Source organism: Dendropsophus ebraccatus, chromosome 5, assembly GCF_027789765.1.
Source record: "Dendropsophus ebraccatus isolate aDenEbr1 chromosome 5, aDenEbr1.pat, whole genome shotgun sequence".
In the NCBI taxonomy this organism is placed as follows: domain Eukaryota; kingdom Metazoa; phylum Chordata; class Amphibia; order Anura; family Hylidae; genus Dendropsophus; species Dendropsophus ebraccatus.
This window is the reverse complement of record NC_091458.1, coordinates 151,703,881-151,719,409: the sequence shown is the minus strand read 5'-3', so window position 1 is coordinate 151,719,409 and position 15,529 is coordinate 151,703,881. Positions and strand designations below refer to the sequence as shown.

Sequence of the window (15,529 nt, the reverse complement as noted above, 5' to 3'; positions counted from 1 at the left end):
GAGTTTTTTTTTTTTTTACAGAATAAAATAGTTAATACTACTGTCCAGAAAGAGTTGCTGTGACCATTGCTTCTCTCAGGTCACATTAATAGGGTGAGTTACACTGCTCATTTATAGAGATGAGCGCGGCATTTGAGCACTAGTGGCTGAAGAAGTTGGATGCGGCCCTAGGAAGTCTGGGAAAACATGGATACAGCTATAGGCCAGGATTGGATTTTAGAAAAAAATTTGGGATTGGTATGTAGAGAAGACATAAATGTGGAAAAAACACATTAGTAATTTGGAGGGGCTTTATCAATGAGCGTCTGTGCCCTAGGCCTGTGATGCCCCTTTTAACCCTCTTTGTCTTCAGCAACTCCCCCATGCAGGATTTGTTAGCTGAAGCGGTTTAAATTGTGAGCATGCGCCATAGTAATCTGCACTTCAGAGGAGAAATCCCGCCTGGGGGCATTGCTAAAAACAAGGAGTAAGACCAGAGAGGCGTTGCAGGCCTAGGGCATGGACACTCTAAGTCCCGCCTCACTGCCCCCGCTTCTTTGGATTACAAATATGTGCATAGACCTCAGCCTGCAAAAGTTTGCTGCAGCAAACTGTAAGTGCCATATAGAATTTTAGTTTTTTTTTCAAAGTGTGATGTGATGCTTTTAAATTGCTTTTCTGTGTGTCACATGTGAGGGATGTGGCTACCTCTTTTAGAGCCGTGCAGGTCACCCAGCTCCTGTATGTGTGTTATATAGAGTTCAGTTGCTCCTACAGTATATGCCCAGATATGTAGACTTATAGTCCTAGAGAGGTCATTGCTAGTGTAGGACCAACCCTTTGAGGGCACCTTAACGTGGTGAGTTGGTACATTCTGTTTGATCAAATAGTTTGCCAAGAACCTAGTTTTTAAAAAAAATAAAAATAAAAAAAAGCTAAAATTCTACATGGCACAGTTTGCTGAAGCAAATTTTTGCTTTTGACTTTTTTTTTTTTTTTAACCACAGCTGCGTGCAAACTGCACAGTGTCAACAAGTTTTAGTGTGATGTGCTGGCTTTTGATTGCTTTTCTAAGTTTATCTAAGTTAGGCATAGCTGCTAGGCTGGTATAATCGAGAGCAGGAATGTCAAACTGAAATGGACAGTGGGACAAAATAAAAAATAAAAAAATAGATAAAGTCAAGGGCCAACTCTGATATTTATTGAAGCATGTGTCTGTGCATGCGTGTGGCGTTCTTGACACTGTCAGAGCGGTGTGCGACATTCCGGGCTCTGTCAGAGAGGTGTGTGGCCTTTTTAGCACTGTCAGGGAAGCATCAAAGTTGGTGTCCTGTGAGTCTGGCTGTGTTGCGGCCTACTATGGTGGCTCCTCTATGGCGTGAAGTATCCAGCATCATGGGCGGTACATACATGCCCCCTGCGCAAGCAGCGTGATAATGTCTCCACATTGCCTCTGCTGGGTTGAATCGCTGTCTTTTATTACAACTCACTTCATTTTTTCATATGCAAAAGAGATTCCCGGCACAAGACCCCTACACTCTGCTGGTCACAGTCTCCAAGTGTGAATACACTCCTCCTCGGAGCCGTACTATCGGATTTGCTCTACCAAAACATGCAGTCTAACAACATAAAAAACTTTGCAGAAGATATAAAGGTGGCAGTCACCGAGGTAGGTTTCATGCAGCAGATGAAATGAATAGGCGACAGCTGTTTCACATGTCACATGCTTTCTCTCAGCCCTGTCAGGGCTGAGAGAAAGCATGTGACATGCGAAACAGCTGTCGCCTATTCATTTCATCTGCTACATGTAACCTGTTTGGTGATGGAATAAAGGACTATATTTTTTGGTGTGTGCCACCTTTATATCTTCTGCAAAGTTTACTCACTTCATTTTTTGGCCGCAGGCATTGACACATCCTGACAAAGGCAGCGTGGTAACATCATCACACGCTGACTGTGCCAAGTGTGTACCACAGAATATGGGCGGTCCAGGTGGTCGAGCAAACTGCCCATATTATAATTAGCTGCCCTATCAAGGGTGATTTAGCTGTCAATCTAAGGTGTATAGGGCTCTTCCATATGACAACCGACAGATGATGTCAGTGGTGATGGGCATTGTGCATGATGGAAGAGACCTGCGGAATAAAACACTGATCATACATCTTCTCTTTAGTGAGCATGCTGGTTATGAAAGGGCAGCCAAGGCTCTACTGGTTCCCTGACCCAATTATCAAACTTTATGATTTACAACCCTCCAAAATAAAGACTGTAATAAAAGCAAGGTTTGGAGGGGCAAAAAAGTCATTGTTTATTCACCTCCGAAAGAGAAACATGATTCTGTGGTGTTACAAGACCATTGTCATTGGATAGCACACAATAGGTTATTAAACAGTGATTCAAAAAAGTACCGCATGTTGGATGGCCACGTTATTTGTGGTTCAGAAATGGTAAACCTCTCTCTATTGTCAGTGGCCAAGACACAATGGGGGAGATTTATCAAAGGGTGTAAAATTTAGACTGGCGCAAACTGCCCACAGCAACCAATCACAGCTCAGCTTCCAGCTCTGGTGAAAGGAAAGAGGAGCTGTGATTGGTTGCTGTGGGCAGTTTGCACCAGTCTAAATTTTACACCCTTTGATAAATCTCCCCCAATAGGTTTACACAGGTCAGAAGGAATCCTTTGTCGATCCCTTAGCAGTACTGGTCATTGCAGTATAAGAACTACTTCAGTCCTTCTTCACGATCTCTTAATATTCAGCCTGTATTCAAAAGGCACCAGACATTTCTAGTAGTCCCTTTAGTCAATCAGGAAGGTAGCCGAGAGTTGTATAATTGCCAAAGTTTATCGCCCCAATTTTCGGCATCTTTGTACCCTTCAGATTTCTTTTTCCATATTTCAGGAACCTGGTCTTCTCCATGGTAAGCACCAGCAATAGCTCCAGCCATGGTCGCAATAGTATCAGTGTCTCCCCCTAGTAAAATGCAGAAGATAATGGTACGTTGCAAACTGTTCATCTCTTTGGGAAGATCGTCTACTGGGTCCATGCAGCGCAGGAAAGAGTAGATTGCAGTGGGAACAGATTCCAAAGCAGCAATGCCATGACCTTAGGAATATACGAAACAAGAATTAAATACTGTATATTGCATATACTGTTGTGTCGCCATGTTTTACCTCTATGTAATGTTTACAAACAACAGGTGCTTGTGAGGATGCGGAGGCAACAACACAATGCCTAAAGCCTGTACTTCACAGTAGCTTTACCAGAGTGGCATGCTCTACACCAGGGGTGGGAAACCATTTCCGTCGAGGGCCAGTCGGGCATTAATAAAATCATTCTAGGGCCTCATACTGTGCGCGGCAGTTAGTAGTGTGGGTTAGCAACACCCAGGGCAAGGCAACGTATTGTTCCCCTAATGCCCCTGCTATTGTAATTAACCCTCTGTGATGCCTCTAGTACCTGATGTGAATCCTTAGTGATGCCTGGTAGCAAGAGTTAACCTCCAGTGATGCCCCTGGTAGTCCTAATAAACCCCCAGTGATGCCCCTGGTAGTCCTAATAAATCCCCAGTGATGTCCCTGGTAGTCCTAATAAATCCCCAGTGTTACCCCTGGTAGTCCTAATAAATCCGCAGTGATGCCCCTGGTAGTTCTAATAAATCCCCAGTGATGCCCCTGGTAGTCCTAATAAATCCTCAGTGATGCCCCTGGTAGTCCTAAAAAAAAAAAAAAAAAAAAAACAGTGATGCCCCCAGTAGTCCTAATAAACCCCCAGTGATGCCCCTGGTAGTCCTAATAAATCCCCAGTGATGCCCCTGGTAGTCTTAATAAACCCCCAGTGATGCCCCTGGTAGTCCTAATAAACTCCCAGTGATGCCCCTGGTGGCTGATGTTAACCCCCCAGTGATGCCCCTGGTGGCTGATGTTAACCCCCCAGTGATGCCCCTGGTGGCTGATGTTAACCCCCAGTGATGCCCCTGGTGGCTGATGTTAACCCCCAGTGATGCCCCTGGTGGCCGATGTTAACCCCCAGTGATGCCCCTGGTGGCCGATGTTAACCCCCAGTGATGCCCCCGGTAGCTTTAGTTAAACCCCCCAGTCAAGCGCCTTGTAGCTCTAGTTAACCCCCCCCAGTCATGCACCCGGTAGCTCTAGTTAACCCCCCAGTGATGGCCCTGGTGGCTCTAGTTAACCCACAGTGTCTCAAATAAAAAAAAAAAACATCCCACTCACCTTTCCTCCGCTCCCACGCTGCCCAGGTCCTCTTCTCTCCCCTCTAGCCTGTGCCAGTCTTCTCCTGCAGGCAGCGCGAGATGAAATGACGTCGTTGCGCGGCCCACAGGAGATGGAAGACATACGCCACTCTGGTGGGGAAGGGGACGGCACTCACAGCATCCCTTCCGTGTCTGGCAGCCGTCACAGACACAGGAAGACGCTGTCTATGCCGGCTCCTGCCCCACCAGAACGGCGCACATCACAGGGGAGCTGCGGGCCGCATTGGGAGGTCTCAGGAGCCGGATGCGGCCTGCGGAATGGAGGTTCCTCACCTCAACTCTCCACAATAAAGAGGCAACACACTTCTTATAGTGTACAATATTAAACAGACATGAACAATAAGGAACCCCTCAGAGAACCACCAACACATTTCTGAAATGAAAAAAAAAAAAAAAGCGAAAGCGATCAGAGATATATACCCATTGAATAGTGTAGTATTCAATCAAATAGCTATTCGATCAAATACTGCTTGCTCATCACTAGTTAGCCGTAACATTGTTGATCTCCCTAAATACTGGTTGCGGGGTGTATTGCTAAGCTCTACTACATATTCACTATGTTATAGCTTTATGAGCACATTATGAAAGCTAATGTTTAAACTGCATCAGTATGATAAATGGTTGATGTCCTACATACAGGTCTTTTCGTTCTACCTGCAACCAAATTCACCCAAAAAGGAAAACACTCACCAAGTTCATCCACCACATCTTTGCGCGAAACATTTCCTTGATCTAAAAACTCCTTTATCTTCTTCAGCCTACTACAGTACGGGAACTCCCCCAGCTCCAGCCTGAAATGAGAGTTATGTTAGAGAATGGATTTCATTGATCTGTAACTGCCCCAATATTAGAAAAAAAACATTAAATTGCTTGTCCATCTTGCTTCTCTATATTTCTTGTCCTCAGTTAATGTGCAGTATAGCAGCCCAGTTCCATTGCAGCAAATAGAGCCAATCTGTAATACAATACACAAACCAAGGGCAGGTGTGGTACTCTTTCTGGATGAAAGAAGAATGTTCTGAATCCTGCAAAACCCCTTAAAAGGAGAAGTCCAGCAAAAAATTTTATTAAAGTATTGTATTTTCCCCCCTCCCCCCAAAAAAAAAAAGTTATACAAATCCCCAATATACACTTATTATGGGAAATGCTTATAAAGTGCTTTTTTCCCTGCCCTTACTACTGCATCAAGGCTTCACTTCCCGGATAAAATGGTGATGTCACTTCCCAGATAAAATGGTGATGTCACTTCCTGGATAACATGGTGATGTCACTTCCTGGATAACATGGTGATGTCACTTCCTGGATAAAATGGTGATGTCACGACCCAACTCCCAGAGCTGTGCGGGCTGTGGCTGCTGGAGAGGATGATGGCAGAGGGACGCTCAGTGTCCCTCCAGTGCCCTGTGTCCCTCAGTATCCCTCTGCCATCATCCTCTCCAGCAGCCCGCACAGCTCTGGGGGTCGGGTCGTGACATCACCATGTTATCCAGGAAGTGACATCACCATGTTATCCAGGAAGTGAAGCCTTGATGCAGTAGTAGGTGCAGGGGGAAAAGTACTTTATAAGCATTTCTCGTAGTAAGCGTATATTGGGGATTTGTATAACTTTTGGGAGGCAACACAATACTTTAACTTATTTGAATAATATTTAATATTAAAAGGGGTTTAGTTAGTCCTCTACTTCTGTCTTAAGCTGGAGACCAACATACACTTTAGATGATCAGCTAATGCCGGACACAATTTGTAGGTTTGTATTAGTTTACTCAAATATCTAAGGCCAACTTCAGACCTAGCAGCAACTGCCTAGATGGTTCAGCAACCTAGCTCCTACGACTTTTCCAACCAAGCATTAAAGGGAACCTATGACAAAGACTATGCTATCTAAGGTATTGCCATCCCCATTCTAGAGCAGGAAGAACTGAGCAAATTGATATATGACTTTGTGGGAAAAGAATCAGTATAACTTGTAACATGTTGATTGAAATCCCCGATCATTTTGTGGTAAGGAGTCCAGTGTGTGGTGTCACTCAATGGACTGGACTCTTTAACATGGAAACATCAGTTATATTGAATCTTTTCTGATAAAGAGATATATAACAATCTGCTCAGCGCCTTCTGCTCTATAACATGATGTCCATAGCTTAGAGATAGCATTTACATGGTGATGGGTTCCCTTTAAAGGAAAATATCAACCAATGTTTGCTTTGATCTCTGAGGGCAGCGTGACGGACTCGCTGCTTTCAGTGGACTGTCATGAATGAATACAGTGGTCACTTAACTTACAATGGCCTCAGGTTACAATATTTTTAACATAAAATGGTCCTTCCTGATCTGTGGCACATGTGAGCAGCTAGATGACCGACCAATAAAAGTGGCCATTTTACTGGAAAATCCCCAGTACTAGTGAAGTGCATGCAGTGATTTGCTCTCTAGTATCTCCTCCCTACAGTACAGTGTGATACTACATGTCCTGTACTGTTGTGTGTCTAGTATCTCTTCTCTACAGTATAGTGTGATACTACATGTCCTGTACTGCTGTGTCTAGTATCTCCTCTGTATAGTACAATATGATACTACATGTCCTGTACTGCTGTGTGTGTCTAGTATCTCCACTTTACAGTATAGTGTGATACTACATGTCCTGTACTGCTTTGTCTAGTATCTCCTCTCTACAATACAGTGTGATACTACATGTCCTGTACTGCTTTGTCTAGTATCTCCTCTCTACAGTATACTGTGATACTACATGTCCTGTAGTGTTGTGTGTGTCTAGTATCTCCTCTCTACAGTATAGTGTGATACAACATGTCCTGTACTGTTGTGTGTGTCTAGTATCTCCTCTCTACAGTATAGTGTGATACAACATGTCCTGTACTGCTCTTTACCTCTGCTAGGACAAGTTGCTCCTTTGGGCGCCAGGTGAGGGCGGCTTCATTTAATTTTTCTAGGACCTTGTGTGATCTGTACAGAGAAAATGCTCCAGTCCTCTACATTTAAAGTAATTTTCAGTCTCCAGTAGCTCTTTCTGACTGCTGTATGTAAGGACTTGCGTTATCCAGAATAGTTACATGCTTTTTTTTTCAATTTTTTGTGACATTTTGGAGGCCACAGAACCAATTACCAATTTTCCATACAGTTTTGGTTTCAAGATACAATATTTTCAACAAGTAACGGTCGTTCTGGAGTGAATTATTATAATAACGTGAGCGACCACTGTACCGTGTCGACTGCAAATTCACAACGACAGGAGCATTAACTTACTCTATAGCATCACTCCGAGACTTCTCATCTGCTTCTACTTCCTGCATGTTGCTCAGAAGATGCTCCAGGAAAGATTCACGACTCAGATTCCCCTGAAGAGCATAGTGCACAGCAAGGGCCAGAAGGATGGCCCCATTGTAGCCCAGTGAGGAGGAATGCGTCAGTTCTCCACTGATTTTAGCATACTGTTAAAAGAAGACAAAATGTATAAATAGTGGTTCTCCATTCATATTGGTTTCCGCCATGTAGTCCCAGCCTAACAGTACCACCCCCCACAAAAAAAACATAATCCACTAAGCAACTATAACTAATAAACATGCACTTTTTTAGAGGCAGATTGTAATACAGATTGGATTACAAGCATAATTCGTTCTGTGATTGTGCTTGTTATCCAAATCCACTCTTAAACCAAATCAAATTTTTCCATAAGAAATCATTGAAATGTACACGATTGGTTCCACGCCCCAAAAATCATTTTTTATTTTGAATAATATGTAAAACTAACAGATTGTGGATACAGGATGGAGCTGCAGATTCCCATATTGCAGTAGTGTAGTACAACAGGCTATAATAGAGAAGCAGGGCTGCTGTCAGAGGTCTGTGTGGTCACATGATGCAATGGGGAAGGGGCGTGTGTTCAGCATGGACCAATCAGGAAGCAGGAATCACAGAGCTGTGCAGGAGGACAGTGACAGAAACCTTTTTATACAGCAGTGTGAATAGCTGAGTGTAAGTGCAGGCACAGTATAGTAGCAGTGTGATATAGCTGAGTGTAAGTGCAGGCACAGTATAGCAACAGTGTGTATAGCTGAGTGTAAGTGCAGGCACATTCTAGCAGGAATGAAGAGGATGAGAAACACAAGTACTAACAGAGACTGCAGGGAGTATGAAGGAATGAGTAGGGCAGATGTGGGCACTGTATAGCAGCACTTTCTGTTTAGATAGAGGGGTTACAGCTATGAAGAGATTACCTTCACAGTCCTGTCCCCTGATGCAAGCCGCAGCCTGAAGGGGATCTGACATTATTTGGAAGGTGAGGGAGACTTCCTGGGGCAGAGTACAGTGCTGTAGACCCTGCTATGCAGACCATGCCCCTCCCCCACAGTAGAGGGAGCTCTTAAACCAAAGCAATGCTCCTAAACCAAGTCACAATTTTGAAAAACTGTGAGCTCTTCTTGCAAAATGCTCTTAATCCAAGTTAGAACTTGGATCCCCCACCACCACCACCCTTATCATCTGTGCATTATCAGGCAAATCCGTCTTTAATACAGAGAAGCAAAGTGAGGACGGGTTAGCGGATTCCATTATAACCTATGGAGGGGGGAGGGTAAGAGGTGGATGAGTGAGTAGGAAAAGGAGAGAACCAGCTCTACTGTTTGGAGACTGTCTGGGCACATAAAACACTGGATTCACATGTCAGAAAGGTCATTGCTTATCTAGGAGCTTGGTGAGAGAAGATTGCAGGATGATGTATTTCCAGGAGCGCCTTTTCTCCTCTCATGCTCACTCACCCCCGTCAGCCCCTCCCCTCTCCATGGACCGTAAATGGACACAAAGATCCTTGAGGGGGGAGGCCGCAAAACAGCTTTTGAGTACAGAAGGAAACTCTTTTGCGTAATAAAACCTATTACAGGCGTTTCTGAAAAATCGCTTGAACTATTTAAAAAGATAATGCTTTTGATTTTGCACTATTCTTTATCAATACTGACTGTAAATGAACTAAAGAGGAAGCTAGGTGACGCAAGAGGTAACTTTGGGCAGGGGCCTTTTTTAACATATGCCCTGGGATTAAAAATAATAAACTGGCTCCCGCAGCTCCGCTAATATCTTACAGATCACTGATTGGCTGAGGGGGTCTGCAATGTAATGGCCTATGCACCGGGAAGGGGCTGAATAGTGGGATAGAACGGTAAGATCCAGAGCCAGGGAGGTAACTGCACATTAAAGAAGGCTCCTGTCCAAAGTACCCCCTTCAAGGCAGCCTTACACCTTCAAAAATTGATGTTGGATTCTTCGGCAGTTATCTCTCCCGTCCGTACTTAGCGATCATGTGCCTCAGTGTGTCAATGGGAAGCCTCGTGCACCTCCATTCTCCACTCAAATAATTGACATGTCAACTCTTTGAGCGGAGAGTGGAGGTGAGTGAGGCTTCCCATTGACACACCAAGAAAGGTGGGATTTTGTGGCAGGGGCTCCGCTGTGGAATTCCGCCTGTTTTACTCAGTGTGAACATACCCTAAAGGGCGGGGTATGAATATATCAAACACACACAAACACAAAAATAAGAGAAAACAAAATACATGTTGACCCTATTGTTTGAAACCAGAAGTAACCTTTATAATATCCTGAATATTGGGAAATGCCAGTGGAATCCCGACTACTCTCATGGCTGCTCCATTTCCATAGGAGCCTTTTCCATTGAACTGCTCCTTAGCTGGAGTGAACACACTATGGTACTCTCCACTCTGAAGCTTTTCAAACACATGTACTACTCCCATTCCATAACCACGGTCAGGATCTCTGAAGTACTCTGTGGTGAATCTGAAAAAAAAAAAACACAAAATAGAGAGTAAAGAAAAATTACATTTTAAGACCAAGATCTGTAGAAAAATAAATATGAATGCAGAAAAAAGGGGGAAAAAATACACAATATCTTTTACTGATTATAGGAAGGGCTAATGGATCGATTGCCTAGGGTCCACCACCACCTTGTTTCCCGTCAGCTCTGGTGACTAAATTGTTTTAGTAAAGTGGTAAATTCCACATAAAACAATCCTGGACAATATTGTTTAATAACTCTGTGTTGTGCTATTCCTCCAATTCCCCTTTGTCAAAGAGGAGTGTTCCTAAACAGGGAGACACTTTGACACTTTTAGCAGCTCAATTCTCAATAACTAGCCTGTGTAAAAGGAGTAAAAGGAGAGCCGGATCTTTGTGCAGCCAATAAAATCATTGTTAATGCCCACAAATCTCTGGCTGTGCAAGGAATCAGAGCACAGTCACAGTCATTTGTATGAAGATGTGTATCAATTTCAGTGACAGAGGGGTGACCTGGTGCATAAGGGCACTTTTGTGAAGGTCACTTAGGGCTTATTCCCAGGTCCCATATATCATGGAGGCTACCGACGGAGAAGCCTGTAATGGATTGTTTCCCCACCCGGCATGATGTGTCAATATAATTCCGGGAGCAGGGAAACTGTTTCAATCTCTGCAGCACTGTAGGGACAGACCCGTACATCCATAACCTCTGTAATATATGGGGCGTGGAAATAAGCCCTTATCCAGATCCACAGAAGCAGAAATTTCCACATTTCTGCACGCCAGATTGGCACATGTCTTCAGTGTTCTATGGCTGCAGCTGTATGTGTGTGCTATGGCTGCAGGAGGCTGTGTGTGTGTGTGTGCTATGGCTGCAGGAGGCTGTGTGTGTGTGCTATGGTGTGCCCCCACACCCACAGTGACCCCTCTATATCACTATGGCTGATCTCTATATTACAGGCATCTGGCATTGTTAGCAGTGTATCTGTGTGTATGGTAAATATTTAGTTAGAAACATAGAAGACTGTCAGCAGGAAAAGATCACCTGCTCCATCTAGTCTAGTTCTGAGTAGTTCAGTACATGGAGGCTGGAGACTGGCTGCATCCACTGCACACACAGGAGAAGCTGCTTTATATCTTTCCTTATTCCGTCAGAAGTCGCCCCAGGATCATGTAGGACATTAGGGAGAAGCTGCTGATCTAGTGTGATAAATAACCCCCCTGGTGTATGACCGGCCATTTAGGAAGGAGCAGGAGTCGGTCCTGAAAAAATTCAGGAGTTGGAGTTGCGGCTTACCGACTCCACAGCCCTGGTCAGTGCAACCCTATGAGAATATATCCCACTGCGTGTATGTAAGTTAACCCCCGGTGGCCGGAGCATACATCCCCTCCTACACGCTCCGGCTTGCTTTGGGGGTTCCCGGCTCCTCGTCCCGCTCAGCCAACCAGTGCGCTGCCCCACCGCAGCCACCGATTGGCTCGGCGAGACGTCCTGCCGAGAATCCCTGAAGCAAGCCAGGGTGGAGAGGAGGGGATGTATGCTCCGGCCACCGGGGGGGGGGGATGGGGTGTTAACGTACAGCTTATCGCCAGGGAAGGTGAGTGTCTGCACCCCACCAATCAATTATTTATTATCTATCCTGTGGATTCTTTTATACTGGAAAAGCTCTTTAAAGGGGTTGTTCACCAAATTTTTTTTCTTTCAAATCAACTGGTGCCATAAAGTGCCAGAGATTTGTAATTCACTTCTATTAAAAAAATCATAAGTCTTCCAGTACTTATCAGCTGCTGTGTGTCCTTCAGGAAGTGGTGTTTTCTTTCCTGTCTGACACAGTGCTCTCTGTTGCCTCCTCTGTCCATGTCAGGAACTGTCCAGAGCAGAAGCAAATCCCCATAGAAAACCTCTCCTGCTCTCCAGACTGGAAATAATACAACTTCCTGCTGGGCATACAGTAGCTGATAAGTACTGGGAGGCTTGAGATTTTTTAATAGAAGTAAATTACATATCTCTAGCACTTTATGGCAGCAGTTGATTTGAAAGAAAAAAATTTGGGGTGTACAACCCCTTAAGGCCCATGGTTTGATGTGAAATGTTGAAACAAGCAAACGTTAGTTACATAGTAGTTACACGGTTAATAAGGTTGACGAAAGACAAGAGTCCATCGAGTTCAACCTACAGAAACCCTACCGTGTTAATGAATACAAGTACTTTTGGTCATGTAATATAAAGTTATATATAGCACGTAAGGTAAGTACTTTTAAAGACACAGCAGGTGTACCTCTGAGCAAGATCCTTTTCATCAAAGGGAGGCTTTTCCAGCAAAGACAGCACGACTGATCTGGCCATGGCGGTGTCATCTGTATACATTAGCTCTTCCATGAAATAAAAGAAGCAATATAGTTAGATTATGGATCATTCTTCCTATCATGAACTCTTAGGGCCCTATTCCGGACAATTATCGCTCGCATAATCGTTAACGATTAACGATCTCAAACAACCGCTATTGGGAAGGACCTGAAAACGTTCATTCATTTCCATGGAACGATAATCGTTACTTATGATCGTATTTGCAATAGTTTTTTCTTCGCTATTTCGTTCGTATCTACTGCGAACGACGTCTTATTCAATACGAACAATTTGCGAACGAGCAACGATAAAAATACATCCAGGTCTTACAAAGTGATCAACGATTTCTCGTTCGGTCGTTAATCGTTAACTGCATTTCAACCGAACGATGACCGTTTAGATTCGAACGATTTAACGATAATCGGCCGGTGGAATAGGGCCCTTAGACAGCTACAGATAACAAAAAAATCATTGACCAGATGACTGTTAATTATATCCCTGGTAAGGCTAGGTTCACACTGCGTTTTCAGCATCCGTTTAACGCATCAGTTTTTTGCAAAAAACGCATGAAAAACGGATTGCAAAAAACGGATTCATTTGTGTGCATCCGTTTTTCCATTGACTTCCATTATAAAAAAAAACGGATCCTTTTTTTTGGCGGACCAAAACGGACCAAAAAACGTTGCTGACCCTATTTTTCTGGACGTTAAAAAAAAACGGATCCGTTAAACGGATGCTGAAAACGCAGTGTGAACCTAGCCTAACAAAATAATCTAAGAAATTTTGCAGGTATGTCAACTTGTCTGACCGTAGTGGTGAACGCACAGTCAAAGGCAGACCTAACACCACAGTGCCCGCATATCAGGGCACAGTCATATTGGCTCCAGTGATTGTAGAGGTGCAGGTGCTGTGGGCAGAAGACCTGATACTGCAGCCTCATTACATCACGGCCTCACAAGCAAAAAGAGACAGCACTATCCACTAAGATTATGTTATACAGTTCAAGGCCATGTTCACACATAGTATAACCCTGGCCGGGTCACAGAACAGCCGTTGTTACTGAAGATCATCCCAGCCGGTACTGCAGTAGTGGCCGAATGACCTACATTTCAGCTAAATTCTGATGCGGGCTCACCCGTGTGCGCCGGTATCCGAATTCCCCGCTGCACACAATGGAGCGTGCGGCGAGCGTGTTTGAACTGGCATGTTCTCCGTGGCCGCTATTCAATGAACAGTGCCCCGCCTTCCCACCTCTCTTCCCTGCTCCTGATGCACGTTTACATGTATTGGAAATAAACTTCAATGGTTAGTGCCAAGTTTTCTTTGCATCCTGCACTATATGGATTGTGCTTACACCATTACATCACAGTGCCTGCACCGCTACTGGATACTACAACGCCAGCGTGAGATCTGAGCAGGGCAGATGAGCGCCAAGTAATGGTGTGTTCACACGTACAGATGTACAGACGTACACACGTCTAGAATCAAACTAGTAGTCGCAAAATGGCCTAGATAAAGTTATTCAATTACTGTACACTTAGGGCTATGTTCACACTGGGGGGAGATTTATGAAAACCTTTTGTAAGAAAAGGGTGGGGCCATTGCCCACAGCAACCAATCAGATTCAAGCTTTCATTTTCAGAAGCCTTTTTGAAAATAAAAGCTGTAATCTGATAGGTTGCTATGAGCAACGATCAATCAGTTAAGTAACCACAGCAACCAATCACATGACTCATAGAGGAGCAGAGCCGCCAGCCTCCTACCTTCCTTCTTCCCAATAATATTCTTCTCCAGACCCCGCAGAAACCCGAGCACAGAGCACACACGCACCGTCTCCCTGGTCTCAAAAACGGCCCCTATACAGTCTCCCACCAGCGCCCCCAGAAGGGCGCCCCGGAACCGAGACAAAAGCATGGCACAGCGGGGGCTGCGGTACCGCACAATGCACCGAAGAGGGCAAGTGACGCTACACTGCTCATTCACACTGGAAGCGTCTCTTCTCTCCGGTATATGGCACAGTCTATGTGAGGCTGCTCACTATCAATAAAGCTTCGAAGAAAAAAAAAAACAACCTGCCGCTTCCTCTGAAGTTCCGTCGCAGCCGCCGAGCTCTTACCGTCCGCGCCGCTGTCCAGGCCGTGCAGGAACGTCAGCACAAACTCCACGGAGACGTTCTCGTTACCCTCAAATATGGCCCCTAGGCAGTCCCCGAGCAGAGCACCGAGCAGCGAGCCCCGGAACCGAGTCCTCTCCAGCGAGGCCATCACTGTGTATGAGAGGGCGGGAGACACCCAGCCTGTGTGACAGGAAATGCACCGAGCTCCACACACCAATCGTAGCCGCGGCCTCCATTATTACAGGGCTGCCGGCTGCTGAGAGGGAGGCGAGACCCATGTCTCAGACTGCAGATAAAGGCTATGGTCATGCGGTTTTTTACGTAGTGTGAACCCGGCCAAAGCCTGTTTAGTCTGGTCATAGTGTCTGCCATCTGGAAGAAGTGGTGTGACTGAAGGATCAGACAACACTGTAGTCTGTTACCATGGAGACTGATGCCCCTGCATATCAACTGTAGCCATGTTTTCCTGGCAGCGTAAGGGCCCTATTACACGGAAAGGTTATTGTGTGAAAAATCGTAATATCGTTTTAATTTAAAGCAAATGTACCACTAGCACATCACCTTTTTTTTTTACATGAATAGACCGGGGGAAGGATGCCAGTGCCATGACTTCCCACACAACGGTTCTCACACACATCGCCAGTCTATTACCGAGCATCGGCCGGACATGAAGCACTGGAGGCGGGCCTGCCCGCTCCCATTGTGACGCTCTCCCCTTCCTCTGTGATGCGGCTCTATTGATTCTAATGGAGCCGCGTGGGGGGGGGGGCTGCCAACCCACCTTCAGTGCTTCGGTAATAAACTGGCCCCGTGCGGTGGTTCTAAATAAGGACAGCAACACCAGTCTATTCATGTAAAAAACGCAATGTACTAGTGGTACGTTCGCTTTACGCAGTATCCTTACGTGTGTATGCGGGCAACGATCAAACAAGTAACGAAAATTCGTTCGTATGTGGATTGCATCTTTTCAGCTGACCATAACTAGTGACTATTGTACGACCGTGTACCATGGTGAA

The 15,529-nt window shown here is 45.0% G+C and overlaps 1 protein-coding gene across 3 annotated transcripts; it reads right to left on the bottom strand.

Moving 5' to 3' along the window:
* Positions 1–2,611: 2,611 nt before the first annotated feature.
* On the bottom strand, positions 2,612–14,717 carry ADPRS (ADP-ribosylserine hydrolase). 3 transcript variants are annotated; one of them, XM_069971659.1, is made up of 6 exons: positions 14,514–14,717; positions 12,330–12,423; positions 9,846–10,053; positions 7,513–7,697; positions 4,942–5,042; positions 2,612–3,083 (listed from the first exon to the last, which is right to left on the bottom strand). In XM_069971659.1, the coding sequence occupies exons 1-6, from the start codon at positions 14,659–14,661 to the stop codon at positions 2,785–2,787; spliced, it is 1,035 nt and encodes a 344-aa protein (XP_069827760.1). In that variant the 5' UTR covers positions 14,662–14,717; the 3' UTR covers positions 2,612–2,784. The 3 variants fall into 3 exon arrangements, with proteins under 3 accessions (XP_069827760.1, XP_069827761.1, XP_069827759.1); XM_069971660.1 differs by having other exon boundaries at positions 14,470–14,557; XM_069971658.1 differs by lacking the exon at positions 14,514–14,717 and adding an exon at positions 14,161–14,427.
* Positions 14,718–15,529: the final 812 nt, after the last annotated feature.

Coding starts and splice junctions, on each gene's coding strand:
- ADPRS (XM_069971658.1), bottom strand. CDS start 14,311: ATGCTTTTGTCTCGGTTCCGGGGCGCCCTTCTGGGGGCGCTGGTGGGA. Junction 7,698..9,845: donor ATATTCAGGATATTATAAAG/GTTACTTCTGGT, acceptor TTCTTTTAACAG/TATGCTAAAATCAGTGGAGA. Junction 5,043..7,512: donor TCTCGGAGTGATGCTATAGA/GTAAGTTAATGC, acceptor CTCTCATTTCAG/GCTGGAGCTGGGGGAGTTCC.